Source organism: Tetrao urogallus (assembly GCF_951394365.1).
Source record: "Tetrao urogallus genome assembly, chromosome: 3".
In the NCBI taxonomy this organism is placed as follows: Eukaryota; Metazoa; Chordata; class Aves; order Galliformes; family Phasianidae; genus Tetrao; species Tetrao urogallus.
Genome location: NC_136815.1, coordinates 43,885,934 through 43,911,751, shown reverse-complemented (window position 1 = coordinate 43,911,751; position 25,818 = coordinate 43,885,934). Strand labels below are relative to the sequence as shown.

At 39.3% G+C, this 25,818-nt stretch overlaps 1 protein-coding gene across 1 annotated transcript in view; it reads right to left on the bottom strand.

The window, feature by feature from the left end:
- Positions 1 to 22,057, bottom strand: part of CHST9 (carbohydrate sulfotransferase 9) — a gene marked incomplete at both ends in the record, with an annotated part of 32,887 nt that extends 10,830 nt beyond the window's left edge. Inside the window, 4 exon segments of the mRNA XM_079533702.1 lie at positions 6,352 to 6,389; positions 19,763 to 19,808; positions 19,811 to 19,886; positions 22,026 to 22,057. Of these exon segments, the coding sequence (XP_079389828.1) occupies positions 6,352 to 6,389; positions 19,763 to 19,808; positions 19,811 to 19,886; positions 22,026 to 22,057 (192 nt within the window).
- Positions 22,058 to 25,818: the final 3,761 nt, after the last annotated feature.

Genomic DNA, 25,818 nt, shown 5'->3' with positions numbered 1-25,818 from the left:
TGGTGCTGTTTTCAGCAGGACTGACAAGGAGAAAGCCTGGCAGTGTGACTGGAGAGGCCTCCCCATGGAACGAGGGGCACTTACAAGCAGAGACATGTAAAAATGAAGATGAATAAACAAGTGTACTCCTTCCCCACAAAGGAGGAAAAAAAAAAAAAAAAAAAAAAAAGCAGAAAAAAAAAAGCCTGTAATGTAGTGTTTTACTTCTGCATACATGGCAATATTTCTCACATTAGTGGCTGTGGTAAGATCCACGGGGATTTTTTGCTGGTAAACAGAATCCATTTCCATCTTGTCTGCAGGTAAACACACTTATCTTCCAACATAAACAAGACATCGTGTTCTTTTAAAAATAGTAAGCAAGGTTTCAAATGAAACTAGGTTCAGTCAAAGAATATTAATGTATATTCAGGCATGAAGAATTCAATTTCCCCAAAATTGCTTTGGAAGAGATGATAAGATCTCTAAAGATCTTAAAACACTCTCTATTCAATCATAATTATCATTTTATTCAAATTAGATGACTTTATTGGTAAACAAAAAATAAATATAAATGTATATAGCACTCGAAATTGACAGATATCTCAAATCTGTATTTGTCTACATTCATACACTTTTAAATAAATTCATGTGTTCAATTTTACAAAAATAACCATTAATACCTGAGAATTGATTACAATCATAAATTACTGTGGAACAAAATAGGCTATGAATTTACAAAGGGAATTATTTGCTGCATACTCTCTCTTGACACTAAACGGAAGGTAATATATCCTATTTTCACCAGGAATAAATTCATGTTTATCACATGAGAAAAGATGTAAGAGAATGTACTCTTACATCTTACTCAAGTAAGAGAAAGTACTCTTTATTCTGTGGAACTTTTTTGGTCTAGCTGTCCTCTTGGTATGCATGTCAGTAGTGTTACAGATCATCAAAACACTAACTAGCTCAACCACTGTCCTTCTTTGAAGCAGAAGAATGATTAGAAAGGACTGTGCTGCAATTAAGGGCAGATGCATGGGCCAGAACCACAGTGTTTGGTTTGTAACTTGGAGAAAGTTTTTGACCTTCACACTTCATTTTTCAATGTCTGCAAAACAAGGAAAGATAATAATTGCCTACCCCATGTGAATATTGTGATTTCCAATTTCTGATTAACACTGGTAAAAAAAACCATGCCATTTTACAGAGTGAGAGGGGACTGCCAGAAAGCTGAGAGTCAGGACTGCAATCCAACTTCTCAGCCATTCTGCCTTTCATTCCTCAAATCTCATGTCACTTCTTTCATTACTTGTGCTCAGTATTCAACTTCTTCTTAGCCTGCTGCATACGCTAATCCTTGCTTTTATCACAAGAATTATCCTCAAAAATGTATTCTTATCTACACACATGTATATATATTCCTGCATATATATTCCTGCAATGGCTTAATAATCATAGTGTTTTCTTCTAAAAGTATACTGAAAACATTCTCAAATAAAAGTGTCTGCTGTTCTTGTTTGAGTAATATTCTTCCCTCATTTTTATGAGATTCGCCATCTCAGTACTATGCAATACTTCATAAGTGAATGATTATTGTGTTATCTGAACTTGAAGATACTGGTATCAGAATCAGATCCAACCAGCTTGAAAGAAAAAAAGCATCAAGTGCACTGCAAACCTGAACAAGTTTCCCTATTCAGTTTTTGTATCTGATCATATACTAGATATCACCAGAGGGTTGTGCTGCCATTCTTGGAGACCTCAACATACTTGTGAAAGCAGTTAATTAGAACGTCATGAAATTCAGCAGTAGGAAATACAAAGTGCATCTCCTGAGGAGAACTACCCCAGGGCTGTTTAGTTTGGAGAAGAGGAGGCTAAGGAAGAGACCTTGCTGCTCTCTTCAAATACCTGAAAGGTGATTGCAGCGAGAGCGGGATTGGACTCTTCTCACTGGTAACAGGTGACAGGAGAGGGGAAATGGCCTTAAGTTGCACCAGGAGAGGTTTAAGTTGATATCAAGAAAAACTTCCTTACAGACAGAGTTGTTAAGCACTGGAATAGGCTCCCCAGGGAGGTGGTTGAGTCACCATCCCTGGATGTGTTTAAAAACCGTTTGGATGTGGTGCTCAGGGACGTGATTTAGCAGAGTGTTGTTAGAATTAGGGTAGTATGGTTAGGTTGTGGCTGGACTTGATGATCCTTAAGGTCTTTTCCAACCTGAGCAATTCTATGATTTCATGAACTCTGCGCCCTGTCACAAGCTGGAGGCTGACTGCCTGGAACAGGACCTGGGGGTTCTGGTCCTGATCATGAGCCAGCAGTGTGTCTCCATGGCAAAGAATGTCAACAGCATCCTGCGCAGCATTAGGCAGTGCATTGCAAGCAGACTGGGGGAGGTGATTCTTCCATTTTGCTCAACCCTGGAAAGACATCTGGTGTATAGGCTTCAGTTCTGTGCTCCTCAGTAAAAAAGAGGCAAGGATATAATCAAGATGGAGCCATGTTCCTCCCTCTGGAGAGGAAGACACAAGGTGGACAGGAAACAAGTCAGTGGGCAGTAATTATAGCATAGGAAATTTCACTTGCATTTAAAAAAAACGCTTTTCCTCTGCAAGGGGAACACAGACAGATTCCCAAAGAGGCTGTGCAGTCTCCATTCTTGGAAATACTCAAAACACAGACATTGTTCTGGGCATGCTAACCTGCTCATGCTAACCCTGCTTTGAGTAAGGGGGGTTTGGTCAGATGACCACCAGAGATACCTTCCAGCCTCAACCATTATGAAATTCTATAAAGAATATGGAAGCATTCCCCTTGTTTAGTGGGATAAAATGCAGTAGTTTCTTTTGAATCCTTTCAACATCCTAAATTTGGTGGAACAAAGTAACAATGAGGAATATGACGTCAAAGCAGGAGAGAACCTGTACCTGGAAGCCACTGTATGTAGATTAAGCTTATCCTAGCTAGGTCATCTAAGGGAATGAAGAGGAGAAGGAAGAGTACTGCAGTAGACCACAGCACTGAATAAGGAAAAGAAATTGGACTGAACTGCCTTTTTCCATCTTGACATGAGTATATTACACCGCACTGATACCTGATACCTGAAGAATGTACAGGTCATTCCCAACATGGTCTGCACAATAATCTTACACTGACATTCAAGAGGAGGTTTGGTGTTTTTTTTTGTTTTTTTTTTGTTTTTTTCCACCTCTTTGGCAGATGTACAGTTACTCCTCATTCAAGCCTGGGTCTATCAGGTACTCCGCTACATTACAGCACTTTCTGTGATATTGTATCTCCCCAACCCCATGTATAGAATGGGAAATCCTCTGTGACAGAGACGTTTATAGATTAAGAGAATGATACAACATGCAAGACAGCAAGCAAACTGCTTTAAGGAAAGAGCTCTCAAGGGGCTAAAATGATAGGACATACTATGAAGCTCTTCCAACAGCCTCCTGACCCAACCAACAATTTCACCACAAAAGAGACAAACAGCTGAAATTTTTACCCAAAAGTCTGACCACGCAAACAACTTCAGCTTCAAAATGCAAATATGAATACTGATAGTGCTCCAGAGCTTCCAGGAAGCACTAGGCAAAACCACGTGTAGAAGTATATAGGAAGACCACAACGCAGAGCGATCTGAGTGGCAAGGATGAAACAAAGTGCTGCCTTCAGGCACATTTTGAGTGGCAGTCTGGAACATGCTTTATAACTGAGATGCTCACACAGAAGCACAATGTCTGTTCTTGCTTCCTTGCATTTCCTGTAGCAGTAGTTAACACATTACAGTTAATCAGGCTGTAGATTGGTGCCAGGATTTACCCTGAAGTTGCAAAGGTAGTTAGAAAGACTGGATGACCCTGCTCAGGTAGGGCAGTAGATGACTACTGTTGTTACTTGAACATGCAACATCTAAACCACAAAAGGGTGCTCATGGAAAACCAACAAATACCTCATGATGAAAGCGAACATGAGACAATAAAAGTGATAACTGTGGACAGTGGGGTTTGGAAACAGATACTATCATCATAATATGTTTATAGAGTATTTTTCCAAACTTGTTTAGACTTTAGAAGGAGCTAAGAACCACAGAGAAAAAGCAATGGTCTTTAAGATGTCTGAAGTCCCAAACCCCCATCTTTATCCATTTCCCATGCCTACCCTGTCTCACTCAGTTCTCAACAAGACATCTTCTGCCATTGCCCTTTCGTACTCCTACTCCTGTTGAGTTGTAATATCCATCTTTTGCAGAACCTCACTGAGATTTCTGGCAGCCAGTTTAACTCAGTGCTGTTTCACTAGCATGAAAGACAACTACAAAACTTTAAGCTGGGAAAGTACCTTATCTGCATATAAAACATGTGGTTCAGTGCAGGGAATAAAAAGAACCTTCTCAGGGGAGGTACTCCATTAAGATCAACTTTAATTTAAACCTTTTTACTGAAATAATATTAATTCAAACCATATGTGCCTCTGCAATGGCATTGAAAGTTAGACACTTGGAAATAAAATGATTTTCTAAAACATTCTTCTGTTTCCTGGAAGTTCAAAGGAAGTTTGGAATTGAGCATCACCAATTTCACTGGTACCCATCTAAAACTTAATGTCTACCATTTGTCCCCAGATCAACTTTTTATAGCTTTATTTGGGTATAGTCTTTACATATGACAGTAATGGAATTTTACTGAAAAATTAGATGCTTGTTAGCAAACTGCACAGAGACAGAGTGGCTCAGTAATTTGAGGAGAAGGCAGTGGCTGCAGGAGAAGACCGAGATCAGGTACACAAAGCATAGGACCAAGTCCACCGTTTGCAACTTCAACAACCATCCTTTTTATCACAATCCACTCTTCCTCAGCAAAGAGCAATGCCCTTAACTGTCACAGGGGAACAGTACAGAGTTAGATCTCCAGACAGCCAACCACAACCCTGGCAATGTTGCCTCGTTGTGTTTTAAAAATACAACTGCCCCCCCTTCTGGCCAAAAAGGACATCCCAAAGTGTTTTTGCAAGGCACTTCAGGCTAATTTTCAGATGCAATTTAGTTTCTAAATGCTAATTAGGCTTGTTTTAGGATATTAACTCCCAGCCAAAGCACACAACTTCCATTAACTTTCAGAACATTTTTACATTTATTTAGGAAAAAACCAAAGATTATTCTCTTCTTGATGGAATGCTATGTTTGGGGCTAAGTATGTTCACTCTTTAATTATTTGAGACAACAGGGAGCTTCCAACAGCTCTGATGGAACAAAACTATGATTATTATTTGATGTTGCAGGATTAGGCTTCCCACAGGCTTCCAGACTGGCAGGTCCTTACTTGGTCAGGAGCCATGTCAGCTCAAGACACTGCAAGTGAGTGACATTTGTGCAGTGCTGTGCCATGGCGGGGGAAATGCTGTCAAAGCCAAGATGTGCACAGCTACCTTGGATGGTCAGTCACCTAATGGGTTAGTCCTCCACCTAGATCATCAGATAATGGCCAGGCATGACGCCAATGCCTCAACTGATGGCTCAGAAGGAAGATTACTTAATGGAGGGCTATTGCACAAATACCAACATTTTAGTGATTGCTTTTTAAGTGACTTATCAATAAATCTCATGAACAATACAAATACCCATTTATATAGCATTTAGATAACAGCATTCAGTAAGAGGACATAGACCTGTGAAATTGTAACACGCCCCTTCTTTACAAGTCAAGTCCTTCCAAGAGCATATACTTTAGGAAACTTATGTCTTTCCTCCTCTCCACATGGTAAAGGGAAATTTAACTTCAGAATAGTTTCTTATATCCTTTTCATGATGCTGAGACACTAAATGATACATAACAATGATCTTCTAAACAGTCCCATCTGATGCAGTAAGAAGGACAAGACAAAAGCCACCTCCCCAAATACTTTCAGTTTAGTGAGACCTCAGGCAAATTCACAGCAGAAATGAAAACTTAAACAAAGACACCATTTACATGCAACAAATTTCATACCAATAGTTTTCTAGCTTTTTTTTTAAAGGAACACTAGCAAAGTATTGCTTATTTGAAAAAAAAAAAACAAAACACCTGTGCTACAAAATTTGACAACAGTGGAGATATTATCTATCCTCTGAGCTCACCATTAACACAATAAGTAGATGCAGTAAACTGCTTAAATGGTAAGGCTTAGGTTTAAATCAGAAAAGATGGCTACTCTTTGAATGTGACATCTCTGCAGAGTCAGGAAACTGTCTGATCCATGATCCCCAACATACTTATGTAGTTAATATCAGACTGTCCTGTGAAGTTCTCCTCTTTGTAATTCCTACAATTCTTCTACATGAAAAATTAAGTAACAAAAAACACAGAAGTGTCAAAGTACCTGCATAGTTATCTGTTGCTGTAATTTTTCTCCAGACACTGAAAGACAAAGAAAATAATTAGTCTGACATATTTTAATGAATATGATAACATACACACACAAGAAACACTGTAGTCAGAAACAACAAAGGAAAAAAAATTGAATTTTATAATTGAGAAATAGAGTTTACCGTGTGCAAAAAACTTGTAACTTCTAAATGGAAATCCGTCTTAAATAAAAAGAAAAAAAAAGCTGCTCGTGATCAAAATGTCATAAAAATGAGACTGATGAAGGTATCCAAATTTGCTAATCCTGTACTCTACAAGGAATTACAACATACAAAGTGAAGACAATAAATTTCAAACACATGCTATCTTAATTAACACTGTGAGATGCACTGCTGCATGTATACATGCCTGAAAGACTGGCAGCATCCAGCTCAGGATTTGAGCATCAGAGGAGAAACGCAGATTCTATTGTTAACCTAAGATAAAATTACGTGCCTGTGTCATGACTGTTAGGCACCAGCTGGCTCAAGGGAGAAATTCTATTCTGATAATATCCACAAAGTGGTGAGCTGAATTATGTTCTTCTCCCTTATCCTGGCCTTCTGCAGCATTCTTCAGTGTGCTCTGGAAGATGTGAGCAAACCGAAGACAGAACATTGCTCTCCTACAGCCATCTGTGACCCTAGCAGCAATGACATCTCAGACCTATTCTTTTCTTTCACATCAAAAGGGACAGTGATTTTGCTTAATTTACTGTTCCTATGCACTAGCTGTCAAAAAGGCAGCTGGTATCAATTACTCTCCCTCTGCTACAGGAGATCATCCACACATATTGGGAAGTCAGGAATTTCACACTGACCTATCCAGCTAAGTCACATGTACCCACCAGAATGGTTTTTGTTTTTGTTTGTTTTTAAGTAATAATGACAGGACATTGTTTACAACATGTTAGTAGCACAATAAGCTGCCAGGGGAGAGTCTGTTTCCGCCTAACACGGATGGCTGCCTCCTTCAGCGTGAGAAACGATGTTCCATTTCAACAGAATTTCTTTGTGCTAATGTGTCTGGCACAAGACAGAAGCTTTAAAATGAAATGAAAATATTTAAAGTATTAAAACACACTCATATCTAAAGGAAAACATTCTTCACTACCGCTTGCTGAGAATTCTCCTATTTTCAAGGAAAGCAATACAGATAACTCAGATAGAAATAATTACTTCAGGCTATGTTGTAAGATTGTCATGATAATTATTTCCTGCATGCTTCTGTTCTGCTTTTGTTTGCTAAATATAACAACAATGCTTCTTTTTTTTCCTCATCAAACAAAAAATATCATCCAAAAAACTACCGTTTTGGGGTGAATTCCCCAAATGTATTTTCAATGAGATCATCTCTGGAAGTAACAAAATTGATTCTTGTAATTCATTTTTAGCCAAATAGATTGTTGGTAATAGAAGGAGTATTTGTTTTTAGCATTCTGTAATGATATACAAGTTGCTAGGGAAGCACAGTGCTTGAAATCTCTGGTTAGATCAACACTATTTTGCTCAAAGGTTTGTGGACTTTGAATACTGATGCTTTCCTGTTTCCCAGTACATTTGTTTTTAGGCTATTTTGATTCACTTTAAAGGAATTTTAATAACTTTCTATTGACAACATGGACAGCTGGTCTTGAGAATTAGTGAAAATTCACTTGCTGAGTGAGGAAGGAAGTGACATCAATGAGTTTCTAAAGTCAGCCCAGAGGGAAAAGTGCGTTCCGCGAAGAGTAGCCTTTCATGCCATTGCATTATTGCCAGTGATGCCTCAAGATGCAAATTGCATTTTCAATCAAACTTGTGGTTTCTACCTCAAACAAATACAAAAATGAACAGAAAGACTGGGGAAGCTCTCTGTGGCCACTTTTGACACGGCTAAGGAAAAAGTGAAGAAGAATTTACGCAGTTCTTTATTCATTCTTAGCTCTCTTTTTCACCAATTCAAATACAGTCACAAGGAGAAGAAAGTTGCGAATATCTCTACATGATACATTAGCAATGACGACTTGGGATAAACAGGACAGAGACTGACTAGGCTGCTAAGGACAATAGAGAGATCAAATTCAAGGTCACCAGCAAATTGAATACTGTGTTCCCCATTTATTCACTAGATGATCCCTGTCGTCATCATGGAACAACTGTGAATTTGGAACAGTCAGCAGTTACACTTAGAAGAGACTAAGATCTGTAGTAACAGAGATGCTGCAAATTAGGGTGGGAATACATTGGCACCATTATTTCAGGAAGCCTGCAAAGTCTTGCTGTGTACTGCACTTTTGTTTTAAGGAGATAATCTAAAATTAAAAAAAAAAAGAAGTGCAAGAACACGAATGCAATAAACACTATCTTCATTTCACTTAGCATGAATAATCTCTTATATCTCTTTTCCTCACTGTAATAGATGATCACTAAGCTTAAGAGATATTCTTTAAAGAACAAAAGCTATTAAATAGAAAAGCCATCCACTATTCAGCTTTTTTTTAAAAAATAAGTTTTTTACAAAGCAAAAGTACATTAGCCCTACAGCTTTTAGCTGACAACTAACAGCAGGGCAGGAGGAAGTTCTGCCATTGAAATAACCAGCATTTTGTCTGTCCCACTTTTTATTTTCTTTTCATTTTTTCAAGTCCACAGATTTCTTCAGGATGACTAGTCACACTAACACGGGTTTTACTTATGGCACCCTGAACTTTTACAAGGATGTTTCTGTTCAGGTGCCTTGTGATCACTTGTGGTGATGGCCATTATCCACTTGAATGATTCAGCAAGTTGCATTAGAGAACAAGGTCCAAACTGAAAGGACAGTGCAACCACACACACTGATAGAACCAGAGCCATCAGAACATGCCAATCAGTCCCAGAGGCAATACCTGCATTACTGTTATGACATACATATAATTCTTGAGATTTGCCAGACATTTCATTACCCTAGGCTTTCAGATGCTAAGTTCAAAATTCACAACAGCTTTTCTACAGCCACTGCAAACATCAACTAACTGGGGAATTGACAGCTATTTGGAAATTTATACAAAAGTTGTTCAGCAGACAGACCACGTAGTCCATTGAGACACATCTTCTGCAGCACAAATGGGTCATCATTCTCCCATGTTTCTCCTGAAACTTTTTTTTTTCTAGGAAACTGCTCCTAACTCAGCTCAGTAGATTATATGACCAGATTTGACAATGTAAGCAAATCAAACAGCCTCCATCATAGATGACTGCAATCCACGGTTGCACCGACTCAAATGATCTGTGTTCACCAGTACAAACTTCAGTTATTTGCTGCTCTCCTATCACACTAACTGAGGAGAAACTGGTGCAACTGAGACAAAACACTTGTTGAAACCTGGAAGCGGAGAAACAAATCTCCCTAAATTCATTTTTAGTGATTTTCTTTTGTCTCACTAATTGCAAAAAGCATAAAACAGTACCTTTACACAGTTTGGGGTGATTGAGATAAATGGCTTTCTTGGGCTAACCTCAAGCTGTATCACTTCAGGAAAAAAAAAAAAAAATACAGCAAACATTCTTTAAAAGATTTCTGTGTATTTTCAACCACTAATTAGTACACTAATTCCTGTTTCCAGGGCAAGTTGGGTTTTTCTGGTGGTTTTTTTTTTTTTTTTTTTTTGTTTTTTGCTTACTTATTCTTAAACAGAATGGTATCTTACAGAAAGGAACAATGTATATTTTGTAATGTAAGTGACCACTTCAAGACACAGGAGCATGTCCTAACTGATGCTGCCATGAAGAACTGCAACACAGACTCCTCAGCTTTATGTGCCCAACCTAAACAAGGAACAACACATAATTATGCACACTGTGCCATGCTTACCTTCATACAAAGGAATGTGATATTTGTGCAGGTTTACAGATTAATCTGCTGTAATTCCTTTCAATGTTAAACTTCTTCCAGCTCAAATATAATTAACATTACCAGGTACAAAAGATTGATTGGAAATATGAGTACACTCCAACAGAACAAATAACAGCTTGCTATTCTTATGCTCAAATAGTTGGATACATTAAGGATTTTGACAGCATGTTTGTTCCCTAAGTATATAGCGAAGGGAAAAAAAGTTCCATTTCAAAAGGCAAAAGAATACTACTGCATTTAATTAGTGTAAAATCCCTGAAATACACAGATCTGCCAACTTATATGACGTCACTGCTGCAAGTCCTGGCAACAAAGGATATAGTTTTTTTTTCTTTCTTCCCCCCCACCCCTAAATCAAATTTATTCTTTAAACAAGAGGGGACCCTCAGCCTTGCCCTGAAATAGCCACATTCATAATCTAAGACAACCATATTCACTTAACTAGAAGGGGAATGGCACTAAAGGAAAGCAGTTTTAAGGAGATAATTCAATATCCTAATATTTATATATATTTATATATATATATATACATACATATGTATGTATATATATATATATATATACATATATATTCATACATATAAATTCAATATCCTAATTTTTTTTTTTCCAGCTCATGATAGAAACACTGGCAGCTTTGGATTTTACTTTATTTTTATAGATTTAAATAAACACATATGCAGTGTATTTGGTTATGATCCTCTCCACTTCCTTTGCTGTTTTTTTAACCTGCTAGAGCAATGAAAGAAAACCAAACCATGCATTTGCAAAACTTTTGAAGAAACTTCCAATGGCACCAGAGCCCGAGAAAGAAACATTTGGATTTATTTTTCAGACTTGTAACTGAGATTACCCTCTGAACATGCCTGTAACTTAGCACACAAAGATTAAAATATTCAGGACAGAAACATGCATTTTCCTATAATTTAACTGTTGGTTCTCTAAGACCATGCAAGCTGCACAGCTCCTTCGGACAGGCATCACATTTTCCTCCAAATACGGAATTCGGAAATGCAAAACTGTTCTGTTACAGCACTGCCTTCAAAACATTGGTTAGCTTAGTCTTGCACCTGTGATAATTATGCAACTGACTATGTTTACAGTATTAATCACATCCTCATGGTATTGCATAATCCCTTCTCAGCTGTCACAAGGCCAACTCATAAGTTGCCCTGGCAGTGAGAAACATAGAAAGAAATTCCAGAGGAGAGCAACAAAGATGGTCAGGGGGCTGGAGGACCTCCCTTACAAAGCCAGGCTGAGGGAGCTGGGCTTGTTCAGCCTGGAGAAAAGAAGGCTGTGGGGTGACCTCATTGCAGCCTTTCAGTACCTAAACGGAGCCTACAAACAGGAGGGGAATCAACTCTTTGGAAGAGTTGATAACTGCAGGACAAGGGGAAATGGTTTTAAGTTGAGGGAGGGAAGATTTAGGTTGGATGTCAGTGGGAAGTTCTTTACAGAGAGAATGGTGAGGTGCTGGAACAGGCTGCCCAGAGAGGTTGTGGATGCCCTGTCCTGGAGGTGTTCAAGGCCAGATTGGATGGGGCCCTGGGCAGCCAGGTCTGGTATTAAACGTGGAGGTTGGTGGCCCTGCATGTGGCAGGGGGGTTGGAGATTCATGATCCTTGAGGTCCCTTCCAACCCTGGCCATTCTGTGATTCTGTGGTCCTGTGAAATTTAAGTTGATACTGATTGAAGCAAATAAAGGAAAGTTGGCCATTTCAAAACATGGAAATTCTTATAGCATTCCAAGGTCTCCCAAGGTAATTTTTCATTGCTTACTTTTGATATAAAAACAGATCTTTGTCAGTCTCTAATAAGGATGCAGAATTGTTTTCTGGGAGGCTCAGAAGACCTCAGGAAACTAAACATTTACGAAAGCCCCAGCAGTCCAATGTCTTATGCTTATTAACATACATCGTTCAGTTTCCACCTAAAAAAGTCCTACCAAAAAGAAACCTCAAAGGAAAAAAAAAATGTTCCTGGCCTGGCTAAGAAACATTAGTGTTAATAGGATTGAGAGCCTTAATTCATTAATTTTGTTGTGCATAAAAAAGAGGGAGAGGTGCAATTCAAACCTATGCTTCAGCCAAATTCTGCATTAGCTAATATCGTGTAACTGTACTTACAGCAAGGAGATGGAGATGTTAGAATGTAAGATAATAAAAAATGTGAGTTTTACCTACCCTTTATCTCATCAACACTGACAAAAATTTTCAAATGATACAAAAAATTGTCATTGGTGACCATACAATGGTCACCAATGTAATTAGTAGGCAGGCATATTTATCATTTTTCTTCTAGCTGATTATATTCTATATTTCTAAGAAATAAAAAAAATGAATATTTTGCATATTGTTCCTCTAAGGATGGAAGATTTGACATGATGGAAACATGCCAGACAACATATTTGTTTTTACTATCAACAAAATATTGATACCATACTTTGGAGGGTTTCCAAGTCAATGCTGTGTATATTTTCATTGCTTGTTTGGCATTCATCTTGTATCTAACAATAAGAATAGCTGGTTTCAGTTTTGTTTCACAGCTTACTGTGCAACTGCTTTGAAATGTTTTTTCTTTTATCTAGCCACTTCATGAGTTACTCAGATTCCTGCTCTCCTAAGAAACCAAATGGAGCAAATAATAGATTCCTACTCATCTGCAATTATGCAAGCAAAGATCAGTTAATTATGGCTTAGCAGGCACATTTCCTCAAACTTCATCACAACATGTTCCAGATCCTAAGGTAGAAACTGCCTCAGTTCTCACACTGCAAGGGCTGCTGCACTCCTGTTTCAAATTGGATGGACCACCAGCCTTTACTTCCATGTAGCTAGCTATACACAGAGCTTTATTATACAGTGATTATCTGAAGTATAGATCAAATGTTAAAATGTTTCTGACTATGCTACAGTGTTGAGCTCAACTGCTGCTGCTATTACCTTCCACAAAGTAGGCTCCTGGGCTTTGACAGAAAAGAAGCCACTTCCTCCTGTCAGCTGGTGCTTTTCCAGTTTCCTATATCAAGGCTGTTTGTGTTAAATGAAGGACAGGTGACTTCTTCCCTCTGAAGGGAAACTATCTGATGTTTACTATGTGAGCAGGAAGGTAGGAACTGTCACAAAGGAAAAGATCATGGAGAGCAACTAGTGCATGCATCTGTGTACTCATGGTTCCCACACAGAAGTAAGAGCCATGGACATCTTAGTCTCTAATACACCCTGTTTCAGTGCTAGACAGCAGAAGCTTTGCATTGCACTGACAGCAGGGCAGAGACACGAGGCTGGCGTTGGTTTTAAGTCCTGTTTCATTTTTGTCCACATTAAGAACATACGGCAGTCCCCACCCAGATGAGGAATGTGACTGAAGCTGGAATTTGCAGTCAGATTAACCATTTTGTGGCAAAGGCACGAGGCTTCATGAAATCCATTGTGGCATACCCTAGAGAAGATGAGCTGCTGCTATTTTAGTTGTAGTAAAAATGAGTGGATATCCAGCTGTGAAGCTCATGGAGCCCACCTAATCTTAATTAGAATGGCCTGGAAATGGCACATGAAGATGGGGGCATCAGTACCAAAGATGAACAACACACAAGCTCCCATAGGACTATACATACAGTCTTTTTTTTTTTTTTTTTTTTTTTCTTCCTGACTCACCTTCTAGGATAATTGTCCATAAATAGAGCTACAGAGCTTCCCTGATCTGAATCGGAAGCAGTGGCAAGCAAGATGAGCAAGCCCAAACAGGGATGGGAAAATCCAGCTCTTTGGCACTAATTACAAAGTAGAATCCCACAGCAAAGTCTCAATGGGAAGCCCTCGTCTACAGTTTCTGTATTTTAGGAATAAAAAAGAGATGAATTGTCTATACAACATAAGGCCAGGAAGTGACCAGTGGTGCTGAGAGCAAATATTGCTTCAATTTATTACCCATTCTAAGTTATGCCTACATAAATAAACCGTACTTGTTAGAATCTGCCACTTTTTTTGTTTAAGGTCTAAAAAGGCACGCTCTTAGTATGCTGGCCCCAAATAACTTCACTGAAATCGTTCCATTTCAAAGTAAAACATTCCCCAATGAGAATCTAACACTCACAGAAAGACAGTGCTCACATTTGCAAGAAGGATTACACGCATGAGAACTAGCAATTAACGAGTGACGAACTCAGGGAAAAAGGTGAAAGAGGAGCCCTTTGAAACAGAACCTTAACAACAAAAAATATTCTTTACAGGATAATTCTAGAGTGAAAGAAAACTAGAAGGAGAAAGGCAAAGAGAAACAAAGCTTGAATCTAACCTTTCCAAATGCATGGCTCTGCATTAAGATTGGTCAGATACAAAACAAAAACCTACAGCATTCAGTTGCTGCAGGGAGTACAAATTTATCTATGTTTTGTATAACTAGAGTATGACCTTTTGCGACCAACTCTAGTGCTTGAATTTAGCTATAGTTATTGAAAGTCATTTGTTAAAGGTCACCCATGACTGAGCATATAATACGAATCCAGGATGCACACAGATTCAGGTTAGTGCTAGTCAGAAGAAATTGGGGAGAGAGCAGGAGGGCAGGAAGCTCAACCACTGCTGCAGATTTCATTCTCAGATGGATCTGGACAACTTGAAAACAGTTTAATCAACGTAGTTGATTTCTCACGAGTGAATTATTAGAGAATGCACAGCTTTAGTGCTTGTCACTTGTAACTTTGCTACAACAAGCATTACAAATAAGGTTATATTAACAAATAATATTACTTATTGCTTATTGCAATTTGAGTCAATTGCTGATGACGAGCACTGTAAAATCTCTTCTTCCCACTTTCTCCATCCTACAAAGAGATCAAACTAGCTCTATTTTTATTATTAAGAAATAAGGTCCTCAGATTAAGATAGGGGTTCAGAGCCAAATTAAACACCTATTTCTGTCTTTCTGCAATGGACAGCTTTAATCATTTTGGATGGGTAATATTTTAAGGTGCTCCTGGAAGGAAGAGACGATAGCAACATACAGATAACCTCAATGAGAAGACTTCTGTAAGAACATTTCAGCCATGCTCTCTGGACACATTCTTCAAATATGGAAATTCAAACTGTACCCCTCCATATTGGAAAGACAGCAGTGTAGGGAATAAATAATAATAATAATCCATGGGTAGAATTTGAAGAAAAATTGTGAGAGAGACCTGACAGCAATTATTTAATATTATGGATCTTATGAGATGATTGTCCCAAAAATCCCAAATAAACTTTGAAGGCCAGACTGCAAAGGGTACATTAGAGCTGTGACAGCACATTTAAGCTTTTGAACAAGTAAATAAATAAATAAATCCTCTATGCTTACTGCCTCTAAAGAGAAACCTGCAGCTCAGGTTTGTAATTCAATCCACCACTAACTTTTGCTAACTGAACAGCAATGGAGTGTTTATTGCATGTACTGGCACTAATTGCAACTGCCTCCATACCCGCAGGTGCAGCACCCTGATTCTCCAAGCCTGGTTTGGCAGGAGCCTTTTGCTTGCTTCAGAAATCCTTACTGAACTCCCTCTGCATGCCATCATTGCTCTGCCAACTCTGGTATTGGCAGTGCTCAGAAGCAGGTAGTGGCAGGGCTGATGAAGCAAGTTCAGTTGGAGAAGTAATAATGAGAACTGATCTCATGTATGTCACTGAAAACATCGTTAATTAAACAGGCTAAAATAATGGCAGTACGGTGGCATTATACCCTGAAAACTGCAAGTACCCTGATGGCAAAAGCCCAAATGATGCACTCTAGCAACTCCATCACTCAGGAAGAGGCTAAGGAGGTGTTCTAAGGCATAGCCTACCTTTTTCATACACAGAAGGTAAATCGTTAGGCAGGCTTTAAAACCACACCTGCAGGTTTTGCACACACACATTTTCTGCCCTCAGAGCGTATTACTGCTGCTTGCAAAGGACCATATGTACATATCCAAAAGCTAGTACCTAGGTACAATTCACATCAATAAAATGTGCAGGTGCGGTTTTATGGAGACCTACAAGTAGAACATGACCATAAAGCACACTGCTATTCATGCAATCACTCCAAAAGTAGTGCCTCCTATTTATTTGCATGGAGACTACATCAGATACAAAGAGTACAATACTATCATTTGATAGAAGAAATTCTCATCTACAAAACACTGTTTTTCAACACAGTGACCACGACTAGCTATGCATTTTCATCTGCAATGACCAAAAGCCTGCATGCTGCACTTGTAAAAAAAACCTCATGGCCATCTGGAATGTGATTTATCATTCATGTCTCTGCCACCACTCCTGAAATGCAACACCCATTGTCCCACTACGCTCACACCTGCTGGTTGGTCTCCAGAAATGTACAGCAAACGTCAGTGAATGTCAGTAGGTGTCATCTTCCCATGTGTAGGAATTCAGTGATGCACCTTTGCTTCATACACACTTCCATGTCAGATGCCATTTTGTCAGACTACTCCTGTGCTGCCATCTGTCACATGGTGACCACGTGTAATGGAATACTGGTGGGAGGGTTCAACCTCTACTGCCATACCACCGACATCCACCTCTGACATCATGGACCAACATGTTCTCAGAAAATTAACTATCAAGTCTTCCTGTTTGCCACTGTAGGATGCAACATTCCAGGCACAACCAAGAACTGAAATCACAATGGCTGACAGACTAATTTAAGTGTAATCCATCCTGGGTGTGCATTAATACGGATAGTGAAGATGACATCCCAAATCTGAGCACAACATTAATGCGTCTTCTGCAAGGGTGAGAAAGGAATTACAAAAAAGTTCTTTATACCACATAACTAAACTAAAATGAATTTTTATGAATGAAAAATTTCCCATGTCTGTTTTCCCCAAAGAACTCTATTCTTCTTCAGGCTTTATAAAACAATCCTTTGTGCCTGACACGAATCAACATGTGAATTACTGACAAGCAAGTACCAAGTGACATATTTATAATAAGATGCCATTATTCACATATAAATTACTAATTTCTACTGAACTGAGCACTCAGGATGAGACATTTTTCTTTCCTTCTGGCTCAAGAACACAGCCAACATTGCATTTGATTATTAACAAAATCTAGTGCAGTATTGGCTTATTGCTAACTGCAGGGGCAAGGTCTTCATGTATTTCCAAAGATGAGGAGAAAAAGGCATATTTCTATTTAGTTTATTATAAATATGGGTCCCTATCAACTTAGGATATTCTATGATTCTATAATACCTAAATAAATAGTGTAAAAACAAACAAAGGCAATGTGGAAAAATTCTCTTCATATTAGAAAATACACTGGACTAAAGCCACTCAAATTGTAATTACTTAAATAATTAGTGAAGAGTAAAATACTCAATTTGACAGGACTTAATTTCCTGCCTTCTAAGGGATCTAAAAAAGAAAATGTGATAATTGAGCATCCACACCCACACAACCACACACAACTTTTGGGTATTGTGAACGCATTAACCTTTTGCTATAATTAAAGTGATTTGTGTACCTTGGATTGTTTACAATATTAAGACCAGGTTCAAGAACTGCAAGCGTAATGAGGGATACATATTAATTTTGCATCCTTATGTTGCTGGCAAGTAGTGAAATCAGTGAACAGCATTTTTAAATAGACGGTTAATTAGATGTATAGCTGGAGACTCTGGAATAACAGAGCTGCAAACAACTCAAGAGTTTCAGATTTCTTCTGTGCACGTAAACATATCAGTAATGTCTTTATTCCTATAAGTATTATTAATCCTCTTGAATTACACATAACTATCTACAAAAGTCACCGGAGGGGGAGAGAGTGGAAAGAAGGAAAAAAAAAAAAAAGGAAACACGCATGGTTCCTACTGCATAGCATGGAAGTTCAGTACAGTAAAAATAAAAATAAAAAAGATCACTGGAATACTGGAAGCTGGGCTTACTGATCACGGGAAAATGCTACTCAGACACAAACAGAGCCAGTCATGAAGTAATCCCTCAATTTTTTTTTCCATTTCTGAGAATAAATCAATTCCATTAACACACTGTGGCCTCACTGCTGGAAAAAGAAAATCAAATAGTAACACACCACTACCTCCTCATACCCAACATTCAAATGATCTTAGTAAAAATTACCACTCCAGACAAGCTACAGACGCACAGCTTGGCTCAAAGTTTGGTTCCATGACTAATGTTAACTGTTCAATCTCTGCCAAGAATGGAGAATGCCACGGTGTGCCTCTCCTGCTCCACTGTGACAATACTAGTCCCTCACTTCATGTGGTAAAGACATCAGCTAAAAACCCTCATCTTGCTAAATCGGTTGATTTTCCATCATATCAGCTATAATCAGGCCCATCGGCTGTATGGATGGAAATGCATGGCTAGGGATAGTAGAGGGGGCAAGGAGAAGTTCCCTAGTGAGGAAGCTTACGCATGGATCAGCATAAATCCACTGTAAATCCACATCCTCAGAGCCCTCATCTGTTCAGCTGCTACTGAATCATCCAGAATACTGATATTTGTCACAAATGACTGAACAGTTCAGATGAGCAACAATAACAAGTCCCTTGACTGCCCGCTATTTTCCTTCAGGCATTGCATTGTATGGGACTCCATATCTTTTTTCTCCTACTCAGACACACTTTCTATTTGGATTTCCAAAAGGTATTTGATAATCTCTCACATAAGATTTCTTACAGAAACCTAACAGGCATGGAATTAGAGAGAACATCTTTGCGTGGATTTAGAGAAGATAGGAAACAGAGCATGGACATTAATAACCATCTCACTGTGAAAGAAAGGCACCAACAGAGTCCTACAGGCAGCTAAGAAAGGAATAAAACTATTCAGTATGTTCTTAAAACCATCTGAGGAAGGGAGATGACAGCATTTGCTGATGATATTAATTCCACCCTTAAATAAGAGGTAGAAACAATGGAGACTAAAGAACTTTGGACAAATGTAAGCAGGTAGTCACGTTTCACATGAAATAAAATTTCTGCAAAGCGATGCTAAGTAGAGAAAAACATTTTTACTTAAAAGTAGTGGGTAATGAACTGAACGTGGAACTCTGTTACTCAGGAACAAGATACTGGGGTGGTGAGACTCCTATATAAACATCAGAATCATGGACGCATTCCTATGTGACCTGATCTAGGTGTTTCTGCTCCGGCAGGGATATTGGACTAGGTGATCTTTCAAGATCCCTTCCAATCCTTGATATTCTGTGATTCCGTGATGCTCAAAAGTTAGACAGCAAGTTCAAAGAATCATTAAGGTTGGAAAAAACAATTAAGATCATTCAGTTCAACCATCAACCAATGCCCACCTGACCACGACCCTCAGTGCCACATCCACACAGTTCTTGAACACCTCCAGGAACAGCAACTCCACAAACTCCTTGGGCAGCCTGTTCCAATACACCACTACTCTTTCTGAGAAGGGATGTTTCCTAATATCCAACCTGAACCTCTCCCGGCACAACTTGAGGCCATTCCCTCTCATCCTATCCTATTGTTACCTGGAGGAAGAGGCTGACCCCCATCTTGCCACAACCTCCTTTCAGAGAGTTGTGGAGAGCAGTTAAGGTCTCCACTGAGCCTCCTGTTCTACGGACTGGATAATTCCTGTTCCCAAATTGAAGACTACAGAAAAAACAAAAAGGAAGTGTTGTGTTACAGTGTATATACACAGCTGCAGCTTAAGTAGTTTAGGCAATTCTGATCTTTCCATTCATGTGAAGAAGGATGCAACAGAAATGGAGAAGAAAAAAAGAAGGTAAAATGGTGGATTAAAATGACAGGCTGGGTTACAAGGAGCAATACTACAAAACCTGGAAAAGCAGCAATCCAAAGGAGATATGATAGAGATCTATAAAATCAAAAGTGACATGGAAGGGGTGAATCAGAGCTGACTGTTTACTGCCTCTTCCAAACACAGGGCCGGGGGCACCCAATGCAGCAGGCAGATGGCAGGTTCAGAACAAACGCAAAGAAGCAGCTCTCCACTCAACCAGGAAAGGAAACTCAGGAAGTCTTCACCAGGGGATGTTGTGGCTGCTGAAACTTTACATGGATTCAGGGGATGACTGAGCAAGCTGAGAGATGAGAAATCCTTTGAGGGTTGATAAGCAAACAGAAACCACCTCTGGCACAGGAAGTCCCTGAAACACAAACTGCCAGAGTTTGGGAAGGCAACGTGGAGAGATTTCAATCTGCAGCTAGGAAATTGAGCAAGGTGAAGTTCAGGTCTGATCTAGTATTGCTGTATTTATGTACCACAACAGAAAATTAAAAAAAAAAAAATAATTGTAAGGACCCCATTTTCAAGTACTTCAGAGTCTGGAGATCTCCAACCTCCAAAACGTGGTTGGTAGGGCCCACCACATGTCCAAGTGGTGTCAGCCTGGCAACAGGAGGGGTAAGTTATGTTTCTTATCTCACACAGCTCACAGTGGGGGCACACCAGACAACCACTGAAATAATTATTGTGCTGCTTTCCACCACTTAGATTCTCTGCACTTACACAAACTGTCTCCTGGACACCAAAACTCTAGTAGTGCTAAACAGTGGGGAAGCCTGGTAACAGCAATGTTCCAAAGACAAGTTTCCAACAGAAAAGAAGACAAGAAGACTGAGTATTACAAGAATTATGATCTGTGTGCAAAGCTTATCAATACGCAGCGATTTCCAAAATTACATAGAAAGTTATTGAGAGCAAGGGGTTGAACTGCAATCCCTAAGTACCACACGAATACACCAGATCATTCTTCTAGGTTACATTCTAAAGATGCTGAGTGTTTAGGAAGTATTACAGGAATATTTATATTTACCACTTGTCAAATTGCTGTTTTTCTGGTTTTGCTATCCTAGAAGTGAACTACAATAAATAGAGAAAAACAAATGAGCCTTTTTGAGAACTAAGAGATGTTGGTTTTTTGTTCATAAAACAGACATGCATTTAAAGATTGCAAATAGCTCAACAGTCAGTGTAACAAACTCTTAAACACTGTTTCTAATTATACAGCATTGATTAAATACAAATATATCTTAATTAAGCTGTTCCTACAGTACTGCTCCAATGGTTTTCCTCTGTCTAGAAGAGAAATTGAGTTTTTTTCCTGTAGAGTTTCATTTTCATGGCAAATAATGCCTCTCTCTTCATTCATTAAAAAAGTGAAAAACATAATACATACAACACACTTAATATCTCAGTTGTCTTATGCAAAGTCAGCAATATCAACTCTAAACTTGACCTCATGGAAAGTTTCCAAATCAGTGCATTATTTCCATGCTGATTCTTAAGGAGCCCCACTTTTAGCAGTTTAAGATGTTACAAGTCCAACTGCTGAGTTGTATTAATGGATTGTGTGAGTGCTACCAGACTATTATAATGTAAAGTACAGGTACCCCGCTATTGCAGCTGAAGACCAGCCATGGAATTTGCCAAGAATCAGCACAATGGAGCAGTATCCTGAATGTTAGCACTTAGTGCCCTCTACCTGCTTCACTTAAAATGCATGAGAAGCAAAAACAGAAAACTACACTTTGTAATTGTTCAAAATTCTTTCAGCCTCATAATTAAGCTGACCATAGTCTTTTTTGTCAATTACTAGAGTCAGAAATGCTGTTCCCTTTTAGACTGCAAGCTACACAAAAGAATGCCATTTCAAAAGGTACCGATTTTTTTTTTTCTTGAATACTTCTATCTTGTTTGTGTAAAACCTAGTTTTAAGCTTTCCCTAATAACATTCAATCACTGTGACTGTGAATTCAGATGCCCACCTTATCTTTCCAGGAAACGTAGCAGAAGCCATGCTGCAGTGAAGTTCATCATGACAGGCAGAGAAAAAAGAATTTCAGCTCATAAATCCTGGTCCTGCAATCTAATCCCTGCGCTGAAACACTTATATGGTCATCTGAGCACCTGGCATATACTACAGACGGGCAGATCTTGATGCCTGCACAGATAAGTCGGCACCATAAAAGACAAAGTTTCAGTGAGCAGACATCCAGCACCATGAATGGATACTTGGGAAAAATTTGTCTGGGTACCCTTGACCTATCATTCAGCCAAAGCAATGTTTCCATAATTCATAATTACCATGGCTGACTTGCCTTTTTAATTCTAAATCATTCTCAATCGTTTTAAAATCCTTAACTATAGAGAATCTATATGAAATCTCTTTCTTTTTACATGCTAACCACTGGGTTTTAATGCTGCTTCCCTCTGAACTATGAAACAGAAGGTGCAAGTATGTGAAGGGACAAAACTCGTGCGGAAAGACCTGATCTTGAGTCCACATGTGCAGAAGGCAATGCACAAGATGTCCCTTAATCATAATCCTGAATCAGGATTCACGTCCTTTAATTGTAAGAAATGGTTCTAAGATAGATTGTCATTATTTCTTCCATCTTTTCTGTCTGTTGTAATTTTAATGTCCCACCTACAAGTCTTACAAAATGTACCACAAGAGCATTGCCTCAAAGGAGATAGGAGATGCAGAGAAATGCCCGCACAGATATTTAGCAAAGTGTTTTTGAAACTTTTGAAATCACCTACATCTCCATGTTTTATTGAAAGCATGTTTCCAGAGAATTCATTTGAGGCAGTTCAGTTTAAAATAAATAAGTCATGCTTCCAGCATGGTAGGTCTTTGTCAGTGCTTCCTCCCCTTCCCAGAGCTCTGTCACCAGTAGTCTTCCATTTCTGTCTCCTCCTGATTCCAGTTCCACTCAGGTTCCCACCTGTAATATGCCCCTTTCGCTCCACCCTCTCACTACAGCAGATTCATTACATAACTAACTTCTTAGATTGCCAACAGCAGCTAAAGCAAAAACAAGTAACCCCCAACTGAGCCCTTCTATGGAGAGCTCCAGTCAGAAGCTGAGGACAACGCTGACAAACAAGCCCTACAGCACAGCAATAGGACTGCATGCCATGCCTGCTGAAAGCATGTGTAAACCAATCCTTGCATTCTGCACGCCTCAGCATTGCAACGCCTGGCCAATGCAGTTCCTGAGTTCTTCATTCTCTGTGATTGGCAGTGACAGCCAGAAAAGTACAGCAAAGCCCATCAGCTTGGAACACCCCTTACAGTACTATCCAGCTCTCTGTGATTGTTTATCTATCAGAGGGGAACAGAGAAAAGCAGTCCCACGACAAATTCATACAGGCATGCAACTGGTAGGTAAAATGTGCCATTTCTTGACACAAACCCAGCTTTCTGGCATACGGGGAGCTGCTGAAGTGCTCCTGTGTGACTGGGCTGCCCGCATCCCATCAGAAGCCGTGGGGGTAAGGTGAACCTGGGCAGTAGCGTGAAGCACAAACTACTGTAAACCCCTGTGCACTCCAGCTGGCATCCCAGATGCTTCCCGATGGGCACGTGTAAAAAGTAAGAGCTCTGATTTTCTTTGTTTTCAACAAGAGGAGGTTTTGCATCTCAAAGCAGAAAGATTTTGGTGCTCACAAGAAATGTAACTGCATTTGTGATTATTTTCTCCCCTGCTGCTAAATATGATTATTTGCTCCACTTCAGTTTTTAATAATTAAATTAATACTAATTGAGCAGCCTTTTGGTGTATTTTTAGCCTGAGCTTATTATGTATGTGCTAAATCCTGCACACTGCAGTCTCTCCTTAGCCTTACCCTTTATCCCCCAACCAGGAGGAAATGTTTAACTGCAGATCCCTGCCCTGAAACTCAGCTGTGTTGGCACCAGCAGATATTTATATGTTCACATTTTTGAATCAACACAAAAATCAACCGGTATTTTTAAAGATACTCCGTAGAAAAAAACTTCTGCAAAACAAAACTGAAATCCCACAGCTAATTTTGTGACTAACTGCCCCCTAGTGACAAAGTCCAACTCAAATAACTCTCAACCACTTCCAAGCCTTAGAGAGTCCTGATGATCACTATTTCAAACTTTATTTTAAACCAGAAAATGAAGAAATCCGCCCTGTCTCAAAAATAAATAAAAATATACTAGCCTGAAAACAAACTTATTTATTCAAAGCATTACTCCAAATGCTTCAATCAGACTTTCCCTGCATGGGTAGCATCAAAGTCAATATAAATATTCATACAACTCAAAAATTTAAGTGGTGAGCTCGGTTTCAATGTTCAATGAACTGATATGCTTCTGTTGCTCTTAAGTCCCACTGAGTGGTGAGGCTGCAAAAGCAATAGAAAAAATGACCTCTGGACCAGCCCTGCAAGCCTTGGCACGAGATGCGAATCCTTCACCCTGCACCCAGGCACACCTCAACCCAGAACAGCTGCCCATAGTGCATATACACCAAGGGCTTTGATGTGTACTGCTGCTCATGAAGGTGGAAGCTGAAGGTTCATTAAGTGTTCTTAATGCAGAATTGAAACACATACACACCCCTACACATTTCAGACACATAAGTAATCAGATCTGGAGATGCTGCTTCAAAACTATTCATTGCTATTCTGTACATAAGAGTTCTCCCATTTTTTTTTTCAAATGTTGCAATTGTTTGGTGTTTTTTGTTTGGTTGGTTGGTTTTTTGTTTGTTTGTTTAGTTTTTAACATGAAGACTCTCACAATGATAATTACAGTAAAACAGCTGTAAGCAATTTTTGAACTGATCACCATCACCAACAGCAGAGTGAAGGAAGTGACTGTCCCCCTCCACTTTGCCCTCATGAAGCTCAATTTGGAGTACTGAATCCAGGCCTGTAGCCCCCAGCACGGGAGGCATGCAGGGCTACTGGAGTGGGTCCAGAGGAGGGTCATAAAGTTTATCATAATGCTGAAGCACCTCTCCTATGAAGACAGGCAGAAGGAGCTGGGCTTGTTCAGCCTGGAGAAGAGAAGGCTCTGGGAAGACCTCATTGTAGCCTTGCAGTATTTGAAGGGAACTTACAAGGAGGGAGATTGACATTCTACATGGTCTGATAATGGCAGGACAAGGGAGAATTGCTTAAAAGTAAGAGAAGGGAAATTTAGGTTAAATGTTAGGAGGAAATTATTCATTCCAAGGGCAGTGAGGCGCTGGCACAGCTGCCCAAAGAAGCTGTGGTGCTCCATCCCTGGAGGCGCTCAAGGCCAGGTTGGATGGGGCCTTAGGCAGCTGAGCTGCTGGATGGCAGCCCTGCCCACAGCATGGAGTGGGACTGGGTGGGCTCTAAGTTGCCTTCCAACCTAAGCTATTCTATGACTCTATTAATTGCCTTAAGTAATTCTGTTTTATAGTATGCTTTCATATCTTAAAAACAACAACAACAACAAAAAAGCATGGAATACATTTTTCTCTTGTTCTAATCAGGTAATAACCTTACCACATTCATTCGGTTTGCTGCACTCACTGTCTTTGTGTTACTTTAGTCCATGATGTTAGCAAGAAAAGCAGTTCTCCTGTGCGCTCACAAGTTACTGTAACACTGGGGTTTTCGTAAAAAAAGAAAAAAAGCACACAACTCCTATATTCTTCTAGAACATTAAACTGTAGTCTCGAAATACAGCTTTTCAATAAACAATTTCCTACAGAATACAGCTTATAAAACATACTTGGAGAAAAAAGACATATGGCAAAAGAGACAAAT